General features: G+C 38.6%; 1 protein-coding gene across 2 annotated transcripts in view; it reads left to right on the forward strand.

The window, feature by feature from the left end:
• The window catches only part of LOC138693239 (insulin-like receptor), a 385,516-nt gene that overhangs the window by 160,987 nt on the left and 205,640 nt on the right, over positions 1-18,889 (forward strand). For both annotated transcript variants that reach the window (XM_069817052.1, XM_069817051.1), the window contains one exon: positions 12,579-13,530. In XM_069817052.1, coding sequence (XP_069673153.1) covers positions 12,705-13,530 — 826 coding nt within the window. In that variant the 5' untranslated portion in view covers positions 12,579-12,704. The remainder of the gene's footprint in view (positions 1-12,578; positions 13,531-18,889) is intronic.

Below are 18,889 nucleotides of genomic sequence, written 5' to 3' on the forward strand. Positions count from 1 at the left end.
CGCCCAGGTTGACGAGCTGTCATTGTTGCGTCAGATGGCTATTAAATATAATTGCCATGGAATGCGCGCGCTATCAGTAGTGACAGCTGCGTCGCGCGGTTCATGGCTGCCAACATTTGGGCGCTCTCTCAGTCTCAGCCCTTCATCGATTCTCGGCCTCCTGCTGCTGATGGCCATAAATGTTCTCGATTTTATCAGTCGTGTCATGCAGTGGGCTCCGATAGTGGAATGACACAAATATCGTTACTCAATTTTGTGGAAAGAACGCTTCCTTGTTGCGTAACTGTTTATATAGGGAAACAATATATAAATATAAATTCTTTTTCATCATCTTTCTTCTAGTAGAGACTCAAGTGGACTCTGTTATTGGGTTTCTCAGGAGAAGACGGGCGGAAGGAATGTGACCTCCTTGACTGTGAGTGCTGATTATCAGATATGCATCCCAGTAGCCATATTTATCATGCCGAAAACATTAGTAGGCTAACAATATGCATATGGAAATTAAAGGATATGAATTGTTTTCATTAAGTAACTTAAGAATTGCTTAATCTAGTATGAATTGTAGTCAGTAGCTTCACTTCCTAAGCAGAAGAGCAATTCTTCATTTATACTGGCAGAGTTAAGGCCATAGGGCCTTCTCTTACACTCTACAAGATTGCAAAGTATACAAGCAGTTAAAATTTAACAAAAAGTTAAAGAACAGAATACTAACATATTACAAAAAAATAATAATAGCATAATAAAATCGACACTAAACAACATGAAAATAATACCATAGCCTAATAGAAAAAAATAAAGTAAAATACATTGGAATATAGTAAAAGCAACTCATTTTGTACAAATAGTTAATATGGGAAACGTAAGGAAGACTATAACAAAATGGAATGTAATAAAATAATAATAAAAAAGAAAAGAAATACGAAAATTAAATAAAATTCACAATAAAAAGGCTACCTATGATAATAAATTCATCTGCTGATAATGAGAGCAAAAAGGAGAACGAAAGGAAAATAAATATATAGCCTATATTTTTACAAAACTATCGCAGAGAAAAGGGCTTGTAACCGAGAGGAATCTGAATTGAAAAAGTGCAATTTTAATTTATTTTTGAAACTAGACAATGTCCGACAGTCTCTGACATGTTGTGGTAGAGACTTTCAGATATGAGCTGCAGAGACGGTGAAAGATGAAGAATAGAAGGATGTTCTGTGTTTAGGAATGGAGAGTGTGATGTGATGTTGTGAGCAAGTATTTATTTCGTGATATAACGAATGTAATGCAATCACCATCAACTGATGAATTCTGCATATTTTTTTAATGAATGATATTGTTATTGCGTCACATAATGCAAGCATTGATATCACTAACATGCTTCCTTCTGCCTCTTCATCTCCCGCTCTTCATCTCGTGACTATCAAAGAATATTCCTCTCATTACACCTTTTACGTATCAGGTCATCCTACCGATTTCTATTAGTTTGTTTTTTAGATGTATAATCGTCTGCTCGCTTGACTCTTGTATTCAGTTACGCATTTTTTTTTTTTATTTTTAGGGCTCAATTTTCAATTGTAGAAGAATATCTACAACACTTTTACCTATTTTATGCAACTAGAGAGAAAGAGTCATGGTGCCGCAAAATATGGATTTAGAAATTGTCAAGGAATGCACCAGAATGCCATTATGGCGCGAAAAGATAACAAACATCCAGACAGACAGATATGCAAACAAAAATTTCAAAAACTCTATTTTTGGTGTCAGGATGGTTAATTATACATGTTAACACCAATTATTCTTGAAAAGTAGAAAATTACTAGAAAAATTTCGCTGTTCTTCAGTTGGTCCCCAAACAAAATATCAACAACGTGAGTAGGTTCCCCAATTTCAAATATCAGCAACGCGAGTAGGTTCCAAGGCTGTATGGAAAAGGAATGTTTATCGATCATGTAGCAGAGTGCTGACAGTGTTCAAATACCAACAACGGGAATGAGGTTGTTGTTATTGCCTATAACGCCACCTATAATCGATCAGACCCGTGGCTCCATATACGTTAAAATAGGATAATTACCGATCGTAAGTTTTAGTGATTAGCAGAGTAGTGTCAGTAGAAGTACAGGACAGCATGGATTTCACTACTATATTCAGTGAAAAGAGGAAGAAACTCTTAGTGGTCAACGATCACAAGTTAGGTTTTCAGAAAACATTATCTGGTGGTGAATAATTTCGAGGGAAAAATTGTTCCGGAGCCGGGTATCGAACCCGGGACCTTTGGTTTAACGTACCAACGCTCTACCACTGAGCTACCCGGGAACTCTAACCGACACCGATCCAATTTTTCCCTTCATATCCACAGACCTCAAAGTGGGCTGACAACCGTCAAGCAACCAACTTCGAGTGCACACTAACTCCGTGTGACTTAAATGTGGTTTTCTGTTAACGAACAGTGACGTGTATTATGCAAATCAAGATTTCAGGTATAACTCCCTGTAAAGTTGATTTGAATAATTTCGAGGGAAAAATTGTTCCGGAGCCGGGTATCGAACCCGGGACCTTTGGTTTAACGTACCAACGCTCTACCACTGAGCTACCCGGGAACTCTAACCGACACCGATCCAATTTTTCCCTTCATATCCACAGACCTCAAAGTGGGCTGACAACCGTCAAGCAACGAACTTCGAGTGCACACTAATTCCGTGTGACTTAAATGTGGTTTTTCTGTTAACGAACAGTGACGTGTATTATGCAAATCAAGATTTCAGGTATAACTCCCTGTAAAGTTGATTTGAATAATTTCGAGGGAAAAATTGTTCCGGAGCCGGGTATCGAACCCGGGACCTTTGCTTTAACGTACCAACGCTCTACCACTGAGCTATCCGGGAACTCTAACCGACACCGATCCAATTTTTCCCTTCATATCCACAGACCTCAAAGTGGGCTGACAACCGTCAAGCAACCAACTTCGAGTGCACACTAACTCCGTGTGACTTAAATGTGTATAACTCCCTGTAAAGTTGATTTGAATAATTTCGAGGGAAAAATTGTTCCGGAGCCGGTTAGAGTTCCCGGGTAGCTCAGTGGTAGAGTGTTGGTACGTTAAACCAAAGGTCCCGGGTTCGATACCCGGCTCCGGAACAATTTTTCCCTCGAAATTATTCAAATCAACTTTACAGGGAGTTATACCTGAAGTCTTGATTTGCATTATCTGGTGGTGTGAAAAGATATACTTGTGTTAAAAGAGAATGTAAGTTTCTCGTGAAACTTTCTGATTCAGATATTATAATTGAATGCAACGTCGAACATAGTAACGACACTTGTGATATTGCAACTTTAAATAAAATTATGAAATTATTCTACGCCGCGTGTCCGCCAAGCACAAAACATTTTTACCATACCTACTACCGTAGACAGTAGTTCACAGCCCTAAATCTGTATAAAGTAAGAAGGGAATTTTTGTTTTCTGGCTTGGTCTAGTGCGGGAACCAATTGTAATACACAGAAGAAATTAACCTGGAACCAATTCAAGTATAGATCTGGGAACCAATTCATAGATTTGGGAACTAATTCCAGTACGTTCAAAAATTTTGGTTACAGATTTATTAATAGTAGGCCTATAGATTCATGTCCCCTTTTTCTTTTTTCTTTTTCTTAATTTCAATATAGGGCCAACACCGAACTGATACCTGCTTGCCTCACTTCCACATGCCTCTGCTAAGGTGGACGGTCATCCAACCGCAAAGGAGTTATCGTGTGGTTACTACGATGATCCCCCGAACCGTTGTAGCTACTATTTATTCATCCCAACTTATATTCTGTTCTCGGCTTGATTCTCCACTTTTTTCGTAATTATTCCTGCTTTGTAATAATTGTATTGGTTTTGTAATTTTATTGAATCTTTGTTATGTTCTTTAGTACAAAATAGTTATTTATAGGAACCACCTCCGATCAAGAGCTTGCCGCCATCGGCGTGGCTCAGTCGGTTAAAGCGCTTGCCTGCCGTTCTGAAGTTGCGCTCGGGCGCGGGTTCGATCCCCGCTTGGGCTGATTACTTGGTTAGGTTTTTTCCGAGGTTTTCCCAAACCATAAGGTAAATTCCTCGGCCTCATCTCACCAAATACCATCTCGCTATCACCAATCTCATCGACGCTAAATAACCTCGTAGTTGATACAGCGTCGTTAAATAACCAACTAAAAAACACGAGCTTGCTCAAGCGGGTGTGCGCTACGTCAATAATATGTATTTATTTTGTACTGTATGTAGCAATAAATACTAAATACATGGAAATACTGTCTTCAGTTATAATGCGCTTTCCACTCTTGCATTACAATACACTTTATTTGGATGTACAGAGGAGTACAAATGCGAAATAGTAATATATGTTACAAGAGCGGTATGTTGACGTTTTCATGGTCGAGGAAAAGATTGAAAAAGCGAAATGTAGTTGAGCTTTTTTAATTTCCGAGAACATGAAAACAAACATACCGCTCGTGTATCCTACATTATTTTGTGCGAAGATCGTTTATTACATACCTGAAAGACGAATTTCTAATTAGTTGCAATGAAATCTCCATGTTGGTTTCTGTTTAATGATGCCAACTACGGAACACCAAGATATCTTTCTTCTACATTGTTGCTGTAAAATGTTTTCTGTGTTTACTATACTCCAGCAGGCCGTGATATACGTCTGTCTTTTTTTTTCCCCCAGTCTATAAATGCGAACTTAAAACAAACGGTAAGGTTATGTAATGATTTATTTTTTCATTTTAATATTTTAACGGTCTTACTAATAAAAACTCTATATACAGACGTTTAACTGTCTTATACTTATACAATGAGTAGCTCGTTTATAAGTCGTGTGTAAATTCCTTACTAATAATCACTACATACGTCATGTATAACAGTATAACTGTTACACAGCTACGTCATAGTTTCGTCATTACTTCGTTACGAAAGGTAATAGAATATCTGAGGTTCTCTAATGTGGCGTGTTAAATATCGATAGTACAACTGGCTCTAATCGATTACTACACTACATTTTGGTCAAAGAGTACAAGCTACAGCAATATTATTCTAATAATTCTATGATCTTTGGTTTGTTCTTCTGTGGTTACAAGGTAAACATCATCATAAAATGACAGTCGATACGAACAGCTGTTAGAGGGGCGGCCATTTTTTCGCTATATACATCGCTTAAACAAGGGGTTTTGTGTATATAACTACTGCAGAGCAATTCCCATTGTATAATTACAGCCTTTTTATACGTCCATCGCTTATTCACGGTTTATTAGTAACGTTTTCTGTCTCAACTCTGCATAAGTCTCGTATAAAAACTATACACGGTTTATTAGTAAGACTGTAACAATATTATTTATATAACATATTGCAGTAATAACATCGGCATCTGGAATCTCGTTGATTTTTTCACGGCTTCCTTAATGTTACTTGTATCAGGAATGCAATAAGTTTCGTGGAGTAGTAGACTTTACTTAATTTTTGCAAATATTTAAAAACAGTAATTAACATCGCAATTTAGGTGAAATTGCAGTGGTAAGTTTCCAGTTTATAATTATTACTAGGCCTATGTTAAACGTCTCTAAAAATAATGTGTTAAAAGCCTAAAGCAGTAAAATGAATGTCGCGCTTAAGCGGTAAGAAGAGAGAAATTGTTATGTGTGTTACGTTGGGAATACTGAATGTGGTATTTCACACTTACCGCGTATTGGTTCTGTGCGGAAAACAAGCAAATACGCACGATCTCGCACAAAATATGTTTGAAATCAATATAGCCTAAGCTGCAACATAACACGTGCGAGGCGTAATAAGTTTCTTACATATTTGTTTGTTAAGAGCGTGTCCTACGCTGCATAGACATTTATTATCACGCATTGGAGACTGAAGCCAATCTGTCAAGGGTTTTCGTACTTGGTCGGGAATTTTCAACTGTTAGGAGAACAAACAGTGAGATTCGCATATGAGGAAAAGCACATTGACGATGGATGAGCGCCATTCTTAAGTTATGACCTGATGGGAAAGAATTCTTATCCCGAGAAAAGCAAGATTGCTTTCTCCCATCGCTCTCATCTTGACCGTCAGTAGAGATGAGACATAAAAGTTCAACGCCCCCACGTCTAGGCTCCACGAAGTAATTCCCATCAAGGCCATCTCCCTCACACGAGATGAATCACGGAAGATCTCGATTGATATAGTAATCATCGACGGAGACATTCATCTCGGGTTTGTGATAGAGTAATTTTGTGTGGAGGACATTTCTACGTTTGATCGCGTTTTTCACTTCGACATAAAAAAATAAACTTATCGCAAACATACTTTCTCATACATTTTACGGGTTTTGTAACAGATCAGTTCCTTCATCACGTCACGAGTTATGTTACAGTTTGCCGTTTGTTTCCTTGAAATTTTATTTAAAATATATAACTAGATTAAGGGGAGGCAGAGGTGAATATTTCAAAATCCACAAAATTTATTCGATTTGTTTGAAATTGATCGTGGATACTAAGTATGTTATTAGTAATGGACATACCAAGTTTCAACTTTTTTAAGTACAATAGTTCTGTAAATATTAATAATGTTATAAAACTTTATATCGTTTGATATAAAATGCTCCATGCACCATATTGTAAGAAATGCTCAATATTTCTTTTTATTTATATGTTCAGAGAAGGTATATAAATAATGATAAGTATTAGTTTATTATGGGAATAATATAGTAATACAATTATCTTGGTTTTAATTTCATACTTTTAAGGGTACAAAATCAAAAACTAACATCGGAATATCACAATAAAGATAATAAAAATGGAAAAAAACCAAATTTTCATTTTTTCTTCAGCTTTGTTCGAAAATTTCACCTCTGCCTCCCCTTAAATAGGCTAATTGTTAATTGGGATTTCCCAACGTCTCATCGGGTCAAAAACCCTGGTAGAACTGATATTTAACCCTTGCGGTGAATTTGACTGATGTATGAAGGACCTAATTAGTCAAATCTACTCTCCTCACCTCCACGCAGAGGTTCCCAAGAACCTTTTTAAGATGCGAAAGAGAGAGGGAAGATATCGCATTTATTTTCACGAGGAAAAACTGCAAACATGGCAGAGCAACGCTGCAAACACCATAGCATCGCTACAAATACCATAGCAACGCTAAAAATACCGTAGCATCGCTACATATACCATAGCAACGCTGCAAATACCATAGGAACGCTACAAATACCGTAGCATCGCTACATATATCATAGCAACGCTGCAAATACCATAGCAACGCTGTAGAATCGCTACATATACCATAGCAACGCTGCAAATACCATAGGAACGCTACAAATACCGTAGCATCGCTACATATACCATAGCAACGCTAAAAATACCGTAGCATCGCTACATATACCATAGCAACGCTGCAAATACCGTAGCATCGCTACATATATCATAGCAACGCTGCAAATACCATAGCAACGCTGCAAATACTATAGCAACGCTAAAATTACCGTAGCATCGCTACATATACCATAGCAACGCTGCAAATACCATAGGAACGCTGCAAATACCATAGCATCGCTACATATACCATAGCAACGCTGCAAGTACCATAGCAATGCTACAAATAACTTTTAACATCGTCTCCATTCAAGAGTGTCTTTGAAGAAAACAACATTAAAAAATCAATCAGATCAAGTACAGCACAAGGAAAATCTCAGAGAAATTTGGCTCTACATCTGCGATCCAGTCCACTTCTAAGTGTGTTTCTCGAAAGAGAACTGGATTACCTGAGAAAACGGTTTGCATAATATGTGGAGAAATATTTGAAGATAACTGGATTCAATGCTGCGCATGCGAAGTGTCGGCACATGAAGAATGTGCTGGGGTTAAGTCAGATGATGTTTCGTTTCATTGTGGTCGCTGTCTGCAGAAGAAAATGTGAAGTTGTGCATGGATTTAACATGTCCGGAGATACCCTACTGTACATTTGCCAACAAAGCTCAGAAACTTAACTTCCAAATATTACTAAAAATATTTTTTCCAGTGTTTCCTCTCATTTAGTAACGTGTATGAACAATATCCTTATGCCATGCAAAGTGTATTACATTAGCATACAAGTTAAATAAATGTTAATTAGTTACTGTATAAGTCATAAATCTTAAGTGTCCGGCGCTACCCACCTTTCCCCTACTTAGTTAGTGGCGTGTCGAATTACCGATATTACGGTGCTATTCTCCATAGCAACCTTTTTGTGTAACCGGAATCGGAGTCTGCCAGCGGCTCGGCCGAGAGTTGGTTTGCCGCTTTGGACTTTCTTTGCAATCTATTCAACTCGTATTCGACTTGATTTGTAAAATGTTCGGTGCTGAATTTGTATGTTAATAATTTGGCTCAGATTCATAAAAAATGGCTCGTTATGTAATGTAATGATATCTAATATTGTTTCCTTTACGAAAATCTGCATATTTTTCAAAACGATATGTCTGAAAGCATTAGTGGTTTCTAATGAGATTATAAGTGGTACTGTCTTTCAGATAGACCTCGTATACACTAATTTCTTTTGTGATACTTCACCCATGCATAACAATGGGGTTTGCAATTAGTGATAGTTAATTCTAAAGAAGGAGGGGCTCCTGTCCATGTAAGCAACTCATATGGCGTAAGAGAGAATATACTATGGAAACTTTGAAATCGTAACCAAAAGTAGGGATACATTTTTATATACTAATACAAACGCTACATTTCTCTTGGGACATTTTATTAAATTTTATTTTTAGTTATGAACTACATAATTATAGCCTACTTAACAGTTTATTCTACATATGATTTAATTTGGAGCGGATCGCCGTTACGTGTTTTTTATTTCAAATAAAATTTGTTCCTTTTTTACTACAAATATTTTATGTACTGTACATCATTGCAAGATAAGTTAACTTGTAGATACTGAATACGAATAAAATCCGCAGAATTGTTCAGGACAAATCTCCATGCATAGACAGTTTCCATATCTAAATTCTCATTTCCGCTAACATTGATGCTGAAAACATGTTTTTCGTGAATACATGGAAATGAATGCCTTGTAAATCACAATACTTCACCTTCATACATTCTCCAATGACAAAATAAAAATTGTATTACATTAAAAAAAATGCATATTATGTTATATATCATTCGAGAAAGAAGTCTATTAATCTTCGTTTCTCATGTATTGTATTTTTGTGTAACCTTTAATTTGGCGCGTTGGGCTTCAATCCAGGCGGTCCGATTCGATCCCCGGCCAGGTCGTGATGGAATTTGTGGTAGACAAATATATTGCAGAGGATTTTCTCGGGCTAATCCCGTTTTCCTATATCATTCCAAAAAAAAACACTCTTCACATTTCCCTCATTTCATCTACAGTAATAATAATAATAATAATAATAATAATAATAATAATAATAATGATAATAATAATAATTATTATTATTATTATTATTATTATTATTATTATTATTATTATTATCCGTGGCGCTACAGCCCGTGAAGGGCCTAGACCGACCAGCCGGCTGTTGGCCTCACACCCACATGCCGAAGCAGAGGTGGACGATCATCCAACCAGAATGGAAGTATCGTGTGGTTAGCACGATGATCCCCCCAGCCGTTATAGCTGGTATTCGCAACCGGATTTCGCTACCTATCGTAGCTCCCCAAGTGCATCACGATGCTGGGTGAGCACCGGTCCCATACACTGGCCGAAATTTCATAAGAAAATTTCTTCCCCCATGAGGACCCGAACCAGCGCGCATTCCGTAACGCGAGTCCTAGGCAGGTTGCCTTAGACCGCGACGCCACGGCACGGGACAATAATATTATTATTATTATTATTATTATTATTATTTACCTATTTATTCTGGCGGAGTTATGGTCATCAGGCCTTCTCTTCCACTCGGCCAGAAACAAAAGAAACTTATACAATGTTGCAATGATACAAGTTAATAAATTACAGCCCCCCGCGGTATCTCAGTCAGCTGAGGCGCTTGCCTGCCGATCCCGAGTTGCGTGGTTGGATTCCTGCTGGGCTAATAACCTGGTTGGGTTTTTCCGAGGTTTTCCCAAACCTTAAGGCGAATGTCAGGTAATCTATGGCGAATCTTCGGTCGCATCTCGCTAACACCAATCTCATCGACGCTAAAAACCTAGTAGTTGATACAGCGTAGTTAAATAACCAAGTAAAAAATAATAAATTATAGGCTAATATTTAAATAACACTCAAAGATTCTTATGGTTATACATACGAGCACAAGTTGAGTAAAATAATGTAAACATACTAAATAATAATTACAACATAATATGATGCTTAAAAGTACTCTCAATAAATAGACAAGAAACGAGCTAAGTGAACTACATTATAGAATATTACAAAATGAGAATTACAAATTCAGAAATAAATTATAACTATACAACACTTATTAGCAGTAGGCTTAATTTCGCCCATTGTGCATCCTGTAAGCGATGATTGTTCAAATCCAACAGGTGGCCTGGGTGGCATTCGTAAATCCGATTCTGACAGGTGTGCCATCCTGCCTCAGTTCTGACAGCCAGGTCTAATCTTCAGACGAACACCTGATAAGGTCCAGAACCCGGAGCCCAAAGTCCTTCCTATATGAGTATGGGAAACCCGTACAGTCTCCAGACTTCACTCCAGCTTATTTTTACTATTATAGATGATAGATGAAATTAGAGGAATGTGGAGAATGTTGGTGAAATGATAGAAGGAAACAGAAGTAGGCCGTAATCGGAGAAGAACTTTCCACTGCAAATTCCCTCTGTCTGGTCTTTGATACCAACTCACTATTACCCAATTCCATCGAGTGGTGGTTGTGGTCATGGTGATGGTGGTAGTAGTAATAATTAGTAGTATTTTAATAGTGGTAGTAGTAATAATAATAAATATAAATGATACTTGGGAGGAAATTAAACACAGAATAAATATGGGAAATGCCTGTTATTATTCGGTTGAGAAGCTTCTATCATCCAATCTGCTGTCAAAAAATCTGAAAGTTAGATTTTATAAAACAGTTACATTACCGGATGTTCTTTATGGTTGTGAAACTTGGACTCTCACTTTGAGAGAGGAACATAGGTTAAGGGTGTTTGAGAATAAGGTGCTTAGGAAAATATTTGGGGATAAGGGGGATGAAGTTACAGGAGAATGGAGAAAGTTACATAACACAGAACTGCACGCATTGTATTCTTCATCTGACATAATTAGGAACATTAAATCCAGACGTTTGAGATGGGCAGGGGATGTAGCACGTATGGGCGAATCCAGAAATACATATACAGTCTTACTAATAAACCGTGTATAGTTTTTATACTAGACTTATGCAGAGTTGAGACAGAAAACTTTACTAATAAACCAAACAGAAGCGATGGACGTATAAACAGCCTGTAACTATATAATGGGAATTGCTTTGCAGTAGTTATATACACGAAACCCCTTGTTTAAGCGTTGTATATAGAGAAAAAATGGCCGCCCCTCTAACAGCTGTTCGTATCGACTGTCATTTTATGATGATGGTTGCCTAGTAACCAAAGAAGAACAAACCTAAGAGCACAGAATAATTAGAATAATATTACTGTAGCTTGTACTCTTTGACCAAAATATAGTATGGTAATCGATTAGAGCCAGTTGTACTATCGATACTTAACACTCCACACTAGAGCGCTCTACCAGATGCAATGGAGAACCTCAGATATCGTAACGAAGTAATGACGAAACTGTGACGTAGCTGTGTAACAGTTGTACTGTTACACACGACGTATGTAGTGATTATTAAGTAAAGAATTTACACACGACCTATAAACGAGCTACTCATTGTATAAGCATAAGACAGTTAAACGTCTGTATATAGAGTTTTTATTAGTAATACCGATAGAGTGTTAGTTGGTGGCCGGAGGGAAAAAGACCTTTAGGGAGGCCGAGACGTAGATGGGAAGATAATATTAAAATGGATTTGAGGGAGGTGGGATATGATGATAGAGAATGGATTAATCTTGCTTAGGAAAGGGACCAATGGCGGGCTTATGTGAGGGCGGCAATGAACCTCCGGGTTCCTTAAAAGCCAGTAAGTAAGTAAGTAAATAAATAAGTAGTAATAATACCTCATTTTGATTATTGTAATATTATACTGACCGACCTCAAGTCAACCAATCCGTGTAGGTTTATTGTTTGACAGACCTTGTTCTATACGCCCAAAATATTCATCTTTTTCTTGGGTGAATTAAACACCATATTTGATGACACTAGAATAGTAGAGAAAACGCCAAAAAAGCGACGTGTCTCTAATTAATACAATTTGGCACCGGGTGTTTTTTTTCAAAACATCAGATCTGGTGCCAAAATCTCCAAATTGGCAACCCTGCTCGCACTGGATGTTCTGAATCTGACACTGCGCAAATGCCCAAAAATTCTGCACGTAAAGAGGTTAAATCTGTTGTATGAGTAGCGCATTGCCGCTATAATTTGATGCCCGTTCTGTCTTCGACTTGAGATCATGATTGGTTGCATCATCGAGTAATGAATTCGTTCTTTCTTCTCTTCTCCGCAGGTCTCCCTGACAACGTGGCTGTGCGCAGGCGCGGGGCGAGGCCAATGGGACGGCGGCTCCGTGTGGCGGTGGGACAGTGCAGCTGGCGGCGCGGCGAGGTGAGGTTGTTGAGCCAAGTTGCCGACGATGGGCGCGTGGCACCTCGACTGCTCTCCTCCGAGTGACAGGGGCGTGGCCAGCACTACATCGTGTAGTAGAAACCTAACAGTGAAGGATTCGTCCTTTTGTAACAGAGCTTCAGCAGTGAAGAATTTGTCCTCGTGTAATATAGATGCAGTAGTCAATGATTCGTCCTCTTGTAAGGGGGACGAAATAGTCAAGTATTATTCCTCATGTAGCAGAAACACAGAAAAGTATTTATCGTATTATGACAGGGATGTAAACGAGGAGAATTCGTCCTCATTTTCGTCCTTAAAAAGCAAGGACGTACAAAGGTATTTATCGTCGTGTCAAAGCGATGTAAGATTGGAAGATTCGTCTTCGTTGAACAAGAACAGAGAGAAGTATTTATCTACTTGTGACAACTCAAAAGTGGAGAGTTTATTGTCGTGTAACAGGGACGCAGGGGAGTCTTCTTTCTCTACTGACAGGGACGTAGCGAAGGATTCCTTCTGCGACAGAGTGGCAGTAGAGTCCTCACCGCGTGTGACGAATTTGCCCACTTGCGCCAGGGACGCCGTAAGCTCCTCGTGTGCCAGGGACGTGGTGTCGTCGCCGTGCGAGTGTCGCGATGTGGTGAGTGCGATGCAGTGTAGTGCAGTGTTGTGTGGTGGCAGGTGCGCGGCCGCGGACCCGGGTTGGCGCGGCCAGGACGACGGTGCGCGCTGCAACTGGAGGCGTAGACGTCGCAGCGCCGCGTGGTGGCTGCTGCTGCTACTACTGGGGGCGGCGCCCCTGGCTTCGGCGCAGCTCCGCCCCAACACCGACATCAGTACGGACCGTGCGGAAGGGGGTGAGTATCAGTCGAAGCGCCCACCTGCGTGGCGTGGTGCCATAGCAAATACCACATAAAATAGAACTACTGTGTTTGTCACTTTTTAAACTCTCGGAGAAACTTGGCACGTTGTTTGGAAAAAGAAAACTGTGTCCGCCGCTCATTATGACTCGTTTGTTTCAACTGTTAGTCTACCATTTCCTAAAAATGTTTCAAAGCTGAAGTAAGAAAGCGATCATCACGTGTATCCACTCCAGTCTGCTGATATACGGACCTGTATGCAAATCACAGAAACCTGCAGAAAAGTATATTCTATTATCCATGTGCTAAAAAGGGTAGGGGAGAGTTGGTCAAAACGGGATACTTAACATGGAATCTGGTATATTTCCTGTTAAAGTGATAGGAAACAATTCAATTTTTACTTATGAATTCACTATTCTATGTACTTTCATAATACATTTTGATTTTCACTTCTAATGATATAGCTAAAGTGGGAAAACAATTTTCTTGGAAAGTGCGCAAGTATCCCGTTTTGGCCGACTAGTTGAGTAAAACAGGATACTTATTTAAAATAAAGCAAATATTGTTAAGGAACTGAAAAAAATGTATGTGTTTTTATTAAAATGCATAATAAACACACCAAAAAATGTTTTGCATCACCTGTCAACGAGACCTACAATAAAAGATAAAAAGAAGGAAAGCTAAAGAATGAAAATGTATTTATTTTTAACAGTTGTTGAAAAAAAAATAACAGTTGTTGACAAAATTATAGCAATGGTGTGGATGGAAATTGAGTATTGGCTAGAGTACCAAATCTCTATCCTAGCAACTTCAATAGAGTGTAGTGCTTCCTCTTACAATGATAATGCTTGGACTCTTCATGGCATACTGCCCACCGCCACATTTATCAACTGTTGATCCATTGATGTATTAGTAGTACTAAAATATGTATGTGGGCTTAACTGAAGAATATCAAATTATTATACGTAAAGTCTATCCTGTTTGTTGACATTGATTCATAGTTCTATTGCAGAATTTTTCATTTACAAAAGTTACAGTAGAATTATTCGCAGTCTTCCGATTCTATACTACTGCATGCCTGATGAGCCCATTCTTGGCATTGAGTACACTTATTTCATCATCCCTCTTCAGGTTTTGAATTGGAGAAGAGGTGATTACAATAAATGCACGCCTCGTCGTTGTCTTCATCCTCTTCTTCCTAACTACTGTCATTGTTGGTTGTCATAGCGAGAACATAGTCAATTCAGCATTTAAAGTGAAATCCCACATATGCAATGCATGTTTGATAAAACGGGATACTATCCCGTTTTGCCAAACCATAGGGTATCCTGTTTTGTCCGACTAGGAGTTGTAAAGAAAAACATGGCGTCACAACAAAACGGTAAAAGCTACAGCGGTGTTCTTTACAAAGAATTAAAGACTAATAATGTGTTATTTATATAAGAGACTTACCTCTTCAACTCTGCAAATTTAATCCCAGAATGTGCCAATTAAAATCAGTCGAAACAATTTAATTAAGCAGCTGATTTTAAACTTTTCTCTACACAACAAAAATTAACGTGTTCGTTCTGCATAATGTCCTTTTCTAGTCTAAGAACAAAGTCCTCGCATCATTTGGTAAGTTGCAGCACTTTCCAACTGTTTTATCCAACTCTCCCCTAAATGTTCATCTTCCCTCTTGCTTAAAAAAGTCCCTTGTGCAGACGCTTGTATTTCCCTATTTTGACTATGCTGACATCTTACTGACTGACCTTTCCAGCGACAACAAAACGAAACTTCAACGTGCTCATAATTTGAGTGTACGTTTTGTAAGCAATGTTCGTAAATATGATCATATTACTCCATCCCTGGAAACAATAGGTTGGCTTAAACTAGATAAGAAAATAAATTTACATTCACTTCTCCTTCTCTTCGAAATCTTGAACTCTTCTATTCCTTCGTACCTGTCGTCTCGCTTCCCTTACCTTTCTTCCCACCACAATCAGAACACACGCTCTCGCCATGAAACAATACTAACAATACCATCCCATCGCACCTCCTCATACTCATCCTCTTTCACAATAGCCCTGCCAAGACTCTGGAATTCGTTACCTGCTAGCATCAGGGACTGTCGAAATAAAATTGAATTCAAACGCAAACTTACTAGGCACTTGGTCAGTAATTGAGACTCGTTCAGACATGGTTTCTTGTAAATAGTTCTCTTAATATATCACAAAATATTTCAATATCCGGTAATTTCATCACTATAGAATTTTGTTATTCTGGGTTTAATTTGTAATTCAGTAAATAGGCTACAAAAATATTCTTTGTTCTTAACTTCTATGATAAAATGTCTAGCTTTCATTAATCAGATAATCTTGCCGTACTTTAATTTTTATTGTAATTGTAATTGTAAATTTAATATTAATTGTAATTTTATTCTTCATGTTATAGTTGTAATCTCCTGGTAGAGGGGCTGAGAAGGCCTAACGGCCTTATCTCTACCAGGTTAAATAAATAAATACTAAATACTAAATGTCGCCTCGTTGGGCCAACTGCTTTAGATTCCCACGCCGCATTAAAAATCTCATAAACGGTAGAGTCAAGTGAAATTTGTGGAGAGATAATATTTGTGTTGTTCACGCATATGCCTAAAGGTACAGGTGCAGTAATCGGCGAATCTTCGATCCCGTTACGCACCACACACGGGAGAAAAGAAAAGCTACTTAAATAATTGAAAATAATTTCAGAATTGTGGCACACTACCCTAATGATGTGATCACTGCGAAAGACATAAACCCATCCAACTCGCTTCCAAATACCTTCGTTAGCTTTTCTATAGCACGTGACACTGAAACTTCCAACTGGATTTTTTCTAAGTTTCTCGGTGCGGGAATCTGTCGCAGGTTAAGGCTGGTTCACAATAAATCGGAAACGAGAATCGGAACGAAAACGGTAAAATTGTTAAATGAGTACACTTAAATGTGAGCATTCACAATTAACGAAAAGCTTGCCGGAGCCCGGGATCGGGAACGGCGAGTTGGCCAAATTTCAACTTTGGCGTTCACGTTTCCGATGACAGCCCACTAGATTCATTCTGTTGCCATCTAAAAGCTATTTTGTCGTCGTATATTTTGTAGCAAGAAGACCGTGACATAACCTATGCATTTTGTTCTGTGCTGTGCATCATGGAGCAAGTTTTATTTGATGAGATTCTAGTATTGAGTGTTGAGGAAAATCCTCACGTTTACGATAAGCGGCGCGCCTCGTATAAAGATGAGAAAATGAAGGAGAATACGTGGCTTTCAATAGCTGCATCTTTGAACACCGATCGGAAGCGAACCATATTTTATTACTGTATTGGTTGTATTACATACTACATATTCATGCTTCAATTCAATAATTACTGTTGTGTTCATTTTTGTTCTATTACAAATGTTTATTCTCTAATTATTTTACGTTATGGTAGACTTAAAATAGGTTGTGATAATAAAGATGCATGGGCATATTTATAGTACCGTACCTAATGAAATGTTTCAGTTGGAATTTCGAGATTGGTTAACCTGTGTTTATGTTAGCTGCCTTGTACTCATGAGAGAACGCCATTGGTCAATTATACACAAATAACATGAGAATGCGTAATATCGACTTTACATATCGTTATTGACATACATATCGATATGCATAGTCGTCTACGTTCTCGGTTGAGTGTAAATAAAAAAAAAATTCATATTCACGTCCTCTACTTCTCGTTTTCATTCTGGTTCTCGTTCCCGGTTTATTGTGAACCAGCCTTTAGATTATGTTGGCTTTTCGTATGCCTAACATTTACCGATCTGTGACTAGTTAGGTTAGATTAGTTTAGGCTTTCGGTATGCCTTTCATTTATAAGTCCATTACAGGTTAGATTAAGTTAGCCGCGGTGAATATTACATATGTCCCAGCCACATTAGGAACTTGATAAAATACCTTCAAATGCCTTATAGTAATGATTAGAAGAAATTGATGTGATGACTGGGAAATCTGTAATGCCCATTCAGCTCGCCCTAAATTCGTACCTTGCTTATATACGAAAATTGTCGGGAGTGAAATAGGAAAGACAGGATAATGCTGGGTTTGCAGTGAAAGCCCTTGTGCAGAACATTGTGAATGAATTCATTTTTCTAAATTATTTCCCATGTATTAAGATGATTTTTATGTCTATTGAAACGTCTCTCTGAATTTGCATCCCTAAAACGTTAGATTAGTCCACACCTGTGGAGTAACGGACAGCGCGTCTGTCTGCGAAACCAGGTGGCCCGGGTTCGAATCCCGGTCGGGGCAAGTTACCTGGTTGAGGTTTTTTCCGGGGTTTTCCCTTAATCCAATACGAGCAAATGCTGGGTAACTTTCGGTGCTGGACCCCGGACTCATTTCATCGGCATTATCACCTTCATATCATTCAGACGCTAAATAACCTAGATGTTGATACAGCGTCGTAAAATAACCCAATAAAAAAACATTAGATTAGACTACTCTCCGGTTTACTAGTATAGGCCTACCGGTAAAATTACCGCATCAGAAGTCGAACGGCTTTAGCTTCCCACTTTGAATTAAAACTACGTAAAGTCAAATTAAACTTCTGGTGGATAGATAACCTATGGTATGGACGCTTATTGTCTCATTGTTTCACATTCTATGGATGGATATTATGATTAGGGATGGAGGAAGGACAAAACGACGGACACTCAGGGCGCTGATTTGTGCCTACAGTATTACCTGCAAATCTGGATGTAAACTGGAAATGGCTGACAAATTTTCCCAGGAGCCCTCTATTCAGGAATAGTTTCTTTTGCGTGTCGTACATCTACGACACGAGCTCCCCAGCTTCCTCCCCTCCCCCGAAGAAGCCATTAACAACGATTTTATCACCTTTGAAAGTTTAACGTACTCGGCCGGGTTTTGAACCCGTGAACGTCTGATACGACTATTAGCATGGCGACTGTTAGATAACCGAGGACGGATTTCCCAGCTATTACTTCACCTTTATTGTCCAGCCTTATCATCAGCGACCCGCGAGGAAATGTCTGGCCTTGCCAGTTAACACTTTGACAGATAGGGGCCGTTTTCAATTCCTAGATGACTCCGCACTTTAGTAAATTGTCTTAAATTCAGCAGAAATTGATCGGTGCTCTTTGTAAGGCCCGTAACACACTTGAAGAGTTTTCGCTAGCGAGAAATGTGTTGCGAGAAAGAGGCGAAGAGCCTTCCTCCACACACTTAGCGAGTTCTCGTTATCACAGATCATACCTCGCTATGATCATCTATGCACTGCCTTCATGCAGAAAGCATTTTTCTGATTATAGTAATCACTCGTTGGGGGAAATAATATAGGTTA

The sequence above is a fragment of the Periplaneta americana genome, chromosome 17 (genome assembly GCF_040183065.1).
Source record: "Periplaneta americana isolate PAMFEO1 chromosome 17, P.americana_PAMFEO1_priV1, whole genome shotgun sequence".
Taxonomy (NCBI): Eukaryota; Metazoa; Arthropoda; class Insecta; order Blattodea; family Blattidae; genus Periplaneta; species Periplaneta americana.